Genomic DNA, 10,162 nt, shown 5'->3' on the forward strand with positions numbered 1-10,162 from the left:
TGGGGATGAAACTCCTCTCTCATCTCATGAAACTCCTTCATTTAATGACCCTGCCAAGTCAGCAATTTTGCTTATGTGGCACCCTATTTAATGTGCATGACACTCCTATGAAACATACATTGAGACTGGCCTTAGCACTAGCAGCAGCGGATCAAGTAGACGTGGACCGGTGGCGCTGGCGCGTGCGCACCAACCCGATGGGAACCGGTCATCCGGCCAACCGACTGGGATCTGCTCGACGATTTACGGCGGCCGTGGGGTCAGGGTGCAGCACTTGCTGTACCGGTTGGCCACACCACGTGGCCCGCGGGGGCAACGGATGCAGCGGCCGGTTGGAGCTGGAGCTGGACCGACGGCGGCGCGCGGCCGGCGGATGAGGCAGCCGTGAGCGCGACCGTGACCGTGACCGTTAGTTGTGGTGGGGTGGCCGGCGACCACGCTAGGACGACTCCATATGCACACGGCAACGCCAACGCCCAACGCCCGCACGTGAACCCGTAGCTGCGCCTTCCTTGCACGCGCGCTCCTCGTTCGCTATCACCGCGGCCCCACCACCGCCTCCACTCCACCTCCTGTCCTACTTTCTCTCTCTCTCTCTCTCTTACCAATATAATAATAACAAGCGGAAATCCTTAGAGTTCAGTAGAATCATGGCGTCAAGTGAAAAAGTGCGATCTTGATACTGCGGACGCCTGCGCGTGTGAACCCACAGACTTTTCTTTTACTCCCCGAAAAGAATCAATTCCTAGGATTCGTGCAAGTCAAATTTTTTAAAGTTTGACTAACTTTATAGAAAAGAGTAACAACATCTATAATATAAAATACACATTATATGAAAATATATTCTATGATGAATCTAATAATACTAATTTGATACTATAAATCCTAGCATTTTTTCTGGAAATTTGGTCAAAGTTTAAAAAGTTTGACTTAGAACAACTCTAGAAATTGGTGGACGGAAGGAGTATCTTCCTTTGCTTTACCCATCGATTTAATTACATATTACAGGATTTAAAAGTAGTATCAAAGCTAACGTAATCCGATCGCCGGTCGTCCTCGTGCAAGTGGATGGATGAGAGGAGCGACCTGTCAGAGGTCATGTGCAGTAGCGGGTGGCTGGGGACGACGACGCCCTGTCCTACTCCTGTCGCTGTGCAAGGAGAACCGCCGCCTGCGCATGTGCCATATTAGGGCTTGTTTAGATACAAAAACTTTTTGGATTTTAGCACGGTAGCACTTTCGTTTTTATTTGACAAACATTGTCCAATCATGGAGTAACTAGGCTTAAAAGATTCGTCTCGCGATTTATAGACAAACTGTGTAATTAGTTTTTATTTTTATCTATATTTAATACTTCATGCATGTGCCGCAAGATTCGATGTGATGGAGAATCTTGTAAAGTTTTGGGTTTTTGGTGCATCTAAACAAGCCCTTATTATACGCCGCTGCCTGCTCAGTTCGATACGCGGTTGCTTTCAAAAACGTGAAAAACAAAAGCCAAGGCCAGCATTTTAATCCCCAAGTAGTACTACGCAAAGGGCCACACATCAGTTCCCATCTATCGTCCAAACACTCTCTACGAGAGAGTCTTTTCAGAAACTGAAGATCTTTCTTTTTCTTTTCGGAGGAAACCACATGTTGCGCAACATCACGATGCAAGACTAGCAAACAACATATTCCACATTGGGCCGCTAGCACTAATGGCCAACAGTATCGGCCCGATGGGCTGGCATGGGCCCATTCCGAAAACAAACATGTTGCACGATGCAGGAATGGCAAAGTGCTGCACCTCCCGTCCGGGCCACAGTGTACTTTGTTACTCACTCTGTCCTGAAAGCGCTTTAGCTTGTAGAGTTGTCATAAGTCAATTTTTTAAAATTTTAACTAAATTTTAATGCTAAAATTTAAGTACAAAATAATACTATTAGATTTATCATAGAATATATTTTTATAATATACTTATTTTATGTCATAGATATTGATGCTCTTTTTCTATAAAGTTGGTCCAAATTTTAAAAAAAATTTAACTAGTATGGATTTTAGGAGTTGAAGCTTTTAGAGACAGAGAGAGTAGTTTAAACTAAAATTTCTGAGTTTTATAAGGGGCTTGTATACAAGCCCCTTATAAAACACATTATAAAACTCAGAAAATATATTTGTATATTTATAAAATTTCTGAGTTTTATAAGGGGCTTGTATACAAATTATATACAAATCATCTCTTCAAATATAACACATCTCTTTCTTAACATTAGATCTCTGTCCACATTAGCATCGTCACAACCTACATTTTACATATAACTCTAGTTTAGGGTACGTTTTACATCCTGTAAAAGCCCACGCTAGCTAACATGTCAACCTCATTTGCCGGTGTTCAATACAATACTGGATACTTCTTGCAAAACCTGGTCTTCTTTTATCTCATGGTATTTGTTCTTCTTGTTTATATAGAATAAGCTTAAAAGGCTTTTCCTGTTGCTTATACATATGCAGGAACACTTAATTTCATAGAGAAAGGTTTGTTTGATTACTCATTACGATAATTACCTAGAGAAACTAGCTCCTCTTCAGACCTCGACCCGTTCCACAGGTAGCGCAAGATGTGAGCAACGTCTTTTTTTTTTTTTATGAAAGATGTGAGACGATGATGCCGACCGAGGCCCCTATTATATTGCCAGAGATATTCACCTTTATCTAGCCATGATCCTAGGGACCAGGCCTGCTAGTTATACTAATTAAGCAGGTAATGCACCATCAACATTGATCTTCATCCATAGTGTAAGGTGAAGAACTGAAGATACAATAATTCCTAGGTTCCCTAGGATACCTAGCTTTTTGTGCAAAGAAAAGGTAAATCATGTGTATAATACATCTATGTATAGGCCAATATTAGATTTATTCTCGGTTTTTTTCGAGATATAGTTATGCTCCGAGCCACCCCACTCCGCCCCACCCATTGCCAAACCAGTCCATTAGGCCGTGTCTCCATGACTTCTCTCTCTCCTCTTCTCCACATACACACTCAACGAGATGTGACTACTCCCTCTACTCTTCACTCTTCTTCACCGAAATTGTTGGCTCGCCTAAATAATTAACCTAGACCGCGGATCTCTTGCGGCGCTGGGACATAACAAGGACAACAATGAAACCTAAATAAAGAAGGATATATAATTGTAAATTTCATTGAGATGTTAAATATTCTAGCTGAAAACTTTAAAGTGGTTGCTAAGGTGGTTTTGAACAATATAATAACTCAAAGAATTGTAAATTGACTACTCTCGAAATAGAAAGAAGATAGCTAATTATGCCAAAGAAATAGTTTGGCTTGTCATTGAAGACCTTGGTGGTGAATATTTTTTGGCACTTGCCGATGAATCTAGTAACATGTGTTGGTATTCTATTAGCATAAATTTGTGATTTTTTTAAAAGTACTTTACAGCTTTCCTTTGTTTCATGGATATCCTAGAGTTGAACAATTTATGCCTTTAGTTATCGGCAATGTACTACTGAACTATATTTTGGACTTGTGTATTAAGCTCCTGAGTCCACCACTGCTCTGTCTAAACTTCATGTTTTTACTCAACTAAAACTTCCGTCATGTGCTAAGATATTTAGATATCTCAATGTCCACAGATGCTATTCTGGCTTCCTCTCATATTTCAAATTGAATGTGCAAGTTAAAACCTTTGAAAGGTAGTAAGAAGCTAGCATATATGACTACTGTAAATAAACATTGTACGTACAGAAGGTTGATATATAGTGAGCAAACCCCCAATTTGACCTGAAGAGGAGAGGCAGTAGCATGTATATATACGGTAGTAGAGAAAGCATCGAGCGAGAACTGTATGCTTCAGCGGCAGAGGGGATCGAAGAGGAAACAATTGACTGTACGCATGCACGCAAAACACATTCATCCAGGACGCTTGATTCTTTGGTCCTTCACGGTGGTGAACACACACGACGCGTCCATGGTTCATGTGTGCGCGCTTATAAAAATAAAAGTTATGAAAAGAATGTGGCCACGGCTAGCACATACAAGAATGTGGCCCCACGTCTGAGATGGGCCAAAACTGTGCATGTTGTTATTATTCGTTGAATCTTTTTTAGAAGATGAGCACTAAGAATAAACATATTGGAGAACCAGGAATTTAAGTACCTTTTTCAGGAGTAAGCTTTATTTATCACAAGCTGACACACTCAATTACAATGGAGAAAGTAAGGAAAAAAAGAGAGGAAGAAATAAAACTCAGGGTCTGTGTACTACAGAAAAGCTATAAGTTGTTTGCTTAAAACAACTATAAAATCTATCTCGTCTCTATATCTTTCTTGAAATAGTTGTTAAACATCTTTCTATTTCCACCAATTGAAAACGTTGAAAGGTGAAAATTGATGAAGTGATCTAAAATCAGCTGGTTGGGTTTCGTTGAAAATTGATGAAGTGATCTTAGATCAGCTAGTTGGGTTTCGTTGTGGTAGAACCTATCCACCTAGGTTGAAGTCCCCGATCTGACACAAGTGCTCGTATTTTCCTGAATTTTATTTAAGATTTAATAACACTATACTTTCAGTGGTAGGTGACGTGTCTATCGACAGCGAAGCCAGGATTTAACGGCGCTATGCGCGCTTTCAGTGGTAGCGACATGTCCGTCGACAGCGAGACGCCTATAATGACTTCGTCAATTTCGAGATTTGCTGATCCAACTCGGTTCTTTGGAGGTGCTCAAGGGTAAGATATGTATTCATAGGGATGAGTGTGTGCTCGTGTTTGTAAACGTCTACGTCTGTAATTAGATTAGAAAAAGAAAGAAACGTGAAAACAGGAAGTGGTTTCTAAAAGAGCAGCTTTACTTTCCACCTATTTTCATTGGTATTCTTCTTTTTGCCAGCCGAATACATTCAGCTGCGTCTATAAAAAAGAACGAAACTCAATGCACTCTATAACTAAATATAGCTTGGTTGCAGCACCTTTATACTCATGCATTCTTCAGCACCTTCAAGAGCTTGGTTGCAGCAGTAGCATATAATCTCATGGAATGAAGATTGCTTGCTAGTTGTGGAGCTCGGCCCACCAATGACATTTTACGATTTGGAATTGAAGTGGAGCTTGAAGAGATACTTGGATTGGTGTTAAACAGCTCAATATCAGGAAAAGAATCAGCATCTGTTGCTGCATACCGCGGGTAGATCTTCAAAGGACTCTGGGATCGTAACACTGACCTCCAAAATGGGAAAAATCTTCTCTTCATGTATGTTGGATCCCATCCTTTTGGTAGCTTCTTTCTCTGAGTCTGTACCATATATTTTGAATATAAATTAGGCATGAGAACCAAATCAACCAAATTTCAACATGAATAATTTTGCACTACTAATTGAGGATATTATCCCTAAGGTACTTACATTATCATTTTGTTAAATACAAATGATGCTAGTAGCATGCTTATGCAACAATATAAGCTCTTGAACCAGTTTGATGCATGGGATGATCATAGAAAGTACAAAGACTACATAATTTCCTTCATCAGAGTCTTCCTTGCACGCAGCAAGTAAATTTCAGATGGAATAAATTATTCAGTAAAAGATCACACGAGCTGGGAAATATAAAAAATTGTCTAGTCCCAAATTAGACTTTTTTAGTTTAGCCATCTTATTCAACTAATTTTCCCCAAAAGGATGTGGTCAGGAGCTATTTCTGCAAACTTTTTTTTCTTACATGCTTCCAATTTCTTTGGTCAGGAGCCTGATTGCAAACAAGTCTCCACATTAGCCTGATATATATGAATAATAATAGATGAAATAAAATTAAATCGCTAATAACCCATTCTAAAATAGAGGCAGGGTACATAGTTGTATTACTTCTTTTAAGGATACCTCAAACAAGTAAAGAAACTGAGCCCTGTGGATGTTACTGGATAAAGATTGATAGAAGGATGACTGGGCAGAGGTATTTTTCTTCAGGGAGAGACAAGAGGTGAGATGGGAACTTTACCTTTCTACTACAAGACATTGTGTGCCATTATATGTGCTAGCAATGGATAACTAAGAGATAACAAACTAATGATGCAAATACCTAATTTGCCCACGCCTCCTCATTTCCCAAAGCAGAATACCACATGCTACTCCTCGTGTGACCAGCACCTTATGTAAAACAAGGCGCTATGCAAAAAGATATAAAAGAAAGAAATGCCCCAGCCATATATGTACCTTTCCCTTTGCATCATGCAGGTTAGCTGTTTCTGTAATTGCCTTGGTCACATCTACAAAGTATCCATGAAACAATAGTGAGGAGACATTTATTAATAAATCTGGAACAGGTCACAGAAGCCTGACAAACCTGTACGACGTAAATCATTGCCAGTCATGATGCAGTCGTAGGGGTGGCTTCAAAAACAAGTGGAAGAAAATCATTAACTAAACAACAAACTAACGAAAGCATCTGCATAGATAACAATTGTATGAAACAATTCAATTAGTACAGGTTGTTAGCATCAATAATCCCTCCGGTTGTGTGAAACCCAAACTCCCCAAGGATAGATGAAACACGATCCAGAACATTCACATGTGGCACCTGCGTGACATAAAAGCTGTGTATGAGGTATTGAACAAAAGGTGAGGGTATACATAATGTAGCAATTACAACCAACGGTAGCAGAGAGATGACAGAAAGAATTAGTTGGAGGACAAATTTGGAATTACACCTTACGATTTAGAAGGCAAAAGAAGATGGAGAAGCATCATTACAATGTGAGCCATGAACTGCATCACACACTCATGTATGTTTCCAGCTAAAACCAAGATTACATCTCAAAAGGTTGCAGAGAAAACAAACACAACATTGGCACAATGCCTGAACAAGTTAAATAAAATGGAACACACCCACACCCTAAAGGAAAAAGTGTATATTTCATCCTTTGAATATTGTAAAAGTGTGATATTCATCCCTCATGTTTCATTAAGGTATGAACCCTTTAAACTAACTAAATCAGTGCATTTATCATCCTCACCTTGGTTTAACGATAGTTTAGTGTTATATAACACTGGTTTAGGCCATGTAATAATCCTACCAATTATTGCTTAGCCACATCTTATGTTCAGTCAATTGTTATAACAGTTCCGCATGAACCATACCATTATTTTTTTCAATATCTTTTCTGTGGTATCCAATTTAGAGGATTTATTATTTTTTTGTAGGCTTTTATATCTTTGACTCAGTACATTGCGTCGCTAAACGGTGACTAGTCAAATGATTATGTTGCCTAAACTGCCATTGGATAGCACTAAGTAAAAGATGGGGACGATAAATGTACCGGTTAAGTTAGTTTAAGGGGTTGATTTGCACCACATGAAACATGAGGGATGAATATCACACTTTTGCAATACTTCAGGGATGAAAAATACACTTTTTGCTACCTAAATTACACCGAAGAAAACTCCATATGCCCTGGTGTAGTCTAGTATACAACAATAAAGTTAGGAGGAGAAAACAGAAAGCTCAGCTAAAGGTCCAGGCACATGAATGGATGATTTCCACGCACTCCTTCCATTTTCACATCTCTCTGCTGCCCCCTCCCAGGTTTAGTTATAAATGCGGTTTGATCTTTTTACTGCTATTTGAGACTTGGCTTTCAAATAGATATACAAATTCCAGAATTCAGATGCTAAAAGACCAACTACTAAAGGAATGGAGGAGGATATTCCTCCAGAATCTTTCTTTTCTACAAATACCATAGAGATGAGATAGCTAATGCCCCTATCCCAATGAACCAAATGTAGAACCTAATCTATCTTAAGGGTAACTGTTACTATTGGAGCCAACCTAGTAAGGGTAACTGTCCACTTCAACAGCACTAGACGGGAGAACTTAAGCTTCTCAGCAAAGTGGGGTCTCTTAGGCTTTCTGAGAAAGCACAACAATCTGGGGATGCATAATCTTGTGGTAACATCAAGACTAGGCTTTACTAATGCACCCCCCAACCCACCCAATTGAGACAAAGTAGAATCTTCGCCAAACAAAATAAACGGATCAGTATATGCAAGCTATGCTACTCCCAACCAGATTAATACATGTTACAAAACAGACAGTAATCTTGCAAATGTGTTAATTTTTTTGAAAGTTCATGTCAACACAGTGAACACACAGCAGTTAAAAAGAGCAAAATCATAATATGTTAGCTTGTCAAACAGAATATGCACTAGTACTCTCTCAATCGACATGACAATTACCAGCATTCTTCTTGCTAAGATTAGGGCATAGAATTTTGAAGAAAGAATTATATAGTATAACAGAAGTATTTAAGAAATTAGTGGAAGGTATCCTAGTGTACTGCAATGGCAACACAGTAAAAAAGGCATACCTCTGAATGTGTCTGAATGTATGCAGAAAGAACTTCACCAGCCTGGTAAATTATATCAATAAGCAGCGCTGTACAATCCAGCAGTGCTCTCTTTTCCTCCAGCTGCTTCCGTGAATTTCCATTTTCAGATTTCTCCCATCTAAGGGCAATAGAGTTTCTCATTATACGATGCATCAGAATATTAAATCCACCCTGCTTATTATTGCCATTTATTTTGGTTGAACATCCCCCACGGATCTGTTCTTGAGCTGACAGTAACAAAACTGCGGACTGTATAAGCTTGCCATCCTCCATGTACTTCCAAAGCTCATCAATTAGATTGTCAGTTCTTGTTGCAAGCAGTCTAGTAGTCTCCAAGAAGATCTTCTGTAAAAACACATCAAGGAACAAAACTTAAATGCCTTGTCGCCACCCATATGCAAGCAAGTAATACTGACTAACTTCATAATTATTACTTTGTTTCCTCCAACCAAACTAAATATAGATTAGGGATTAGTTGATATACTTGAAAGAAATATTTGACTCTCCTTAAATTAAATATAAGGATATGATCTAACACATAAATACATACAAAAGATAGAACACCAGACCAGTTCTGTCTCTGACAAGTAGATATCGTTACAATAGATTGGTGTTTTAAGGCATAGGACTCTCTTTTTCAAAATATATTATAACACAGAAATACATAACAGAAGATAGCAAAGAAGAGCAGTTCCCTTTCTGAAAAGTAGATATCATTATAACTGATTTTTTGTTCTATGACATGACCAGCACTACCATTTGTATCACTTATGCAGCGAGAATTGTATTTGACTATGTGTAGAGGGAAGTGGAACAAACCATTTCAGGTAGACACAGAAGATGGATAAGCTTGTAGATATAATTCTGATGATACTGAATAGGATACATATTGTCCTCTAAATACTTATGCAGGCAAGTATTATCAACTGCAACATGAAGTGGGAGCAGGTCCTCAATTATGTTAGCACCGATGGTGCGTACATTGGCAGATGCACCGTGACGGAAGAGTAATTTGATCATGTCAATGGAGAATCTTTCAGCAGCTTCATGGAGGGGAAAGTATCCGTATGGGTTAATGCAGTTCGGATTGGCACGCCGCCTATTGAGCTCAGGTGCCTTGCCCTCCAATGCAACTTTCGCACATCGTAGTGAATTATAACCGACCATGTAGGTTAATGTTTGTGCAGTAATGGCAAAATCCCATGACATTCCTGGCTCGTTGACAAATAATCGGAGGAAGCTCCGGACGCTATCCTTTTCGAGGATGGGCCCCAACTGGGCACTTATATCATAGAAAGCATCACACATCCACTAGATAGATCCATGCACAATTGAAAAAGGTGAAAGGCAAGCAAAGCACAAATATTTTTCGGTAGTCAAAACTTAAATGACCCATAATAATACTACATATTTGAAATGTGTCTACGAAAGCTGGTCGGCAGTCTACCTTGGGGTATACCCACGGTAGTAGTTTATCGGTAGACGGTGCGCAAACTACGAACTCGATGGTGACGCAAGACACGGACAAGCTTTTTATCCAGGTTCGGCCGCCGAGTTGGCGTAATACCTACGTCCTGCGTCTGGTTGTATTGATTTGTGTTGAGAGAATATGATGTGTCCTAGGGGGGTCCCTTGCCCCTCCTTATATAGTCTGGAGGGCAGGGTTACAGATCTGGAAACTAATCCTAGTCGGTTACAATTGCTATGGATAATTCGATATCAATTCCTATTCTAACCGACTAGAATCCTGCTTGATCTCTACATCTTGTTTCCTTGCGCGAAACTCCAGG

At 39.5% G+C, this 10,162-nt stretch overlaps 1 protein-coding gene across 1 annotated transcript; it reads right to left on the reverse strand.

The window, feature by feature from the left end:
- Positions 4,743-9,680, reverse strand: LOC8064251. Its single transcript, XM_002453921.2, has 6 exons — positions 9,192-9,680; positions 8,352-8,717; positions 6,474-6,565; positions 6,332-6,378; positions 6,202-6,254; positions 4,743-5,288 (listed from the first exon to the last, which is right to left on the reverse strand). The coding sequence occupies exons 1-6, from the start codon at positions 9,678-9,680 to the stop codon at positions 4,974-4,976; spliced, it is 1,362 nt and encodes a 453-aa protein (XP_002453966.2). The 3' UTR covers positions 4,743-4,973.

Source organism: Sorghum bicolor, chromosome 4 (genome assembly GCF_000003195.3).
Source record: "Sorghum bicolor cultivar BTx623 chromosome 4, Sorghum_bicolor_NCBIv3, whole genome shotgun sequence".
Taxonomy (NCBI): Eukaryota; Viridiplantae; Streptophyta; class Magnoliopsida; order Poales; family Poaceae; genus Sorghum; species Sorghum bicolor.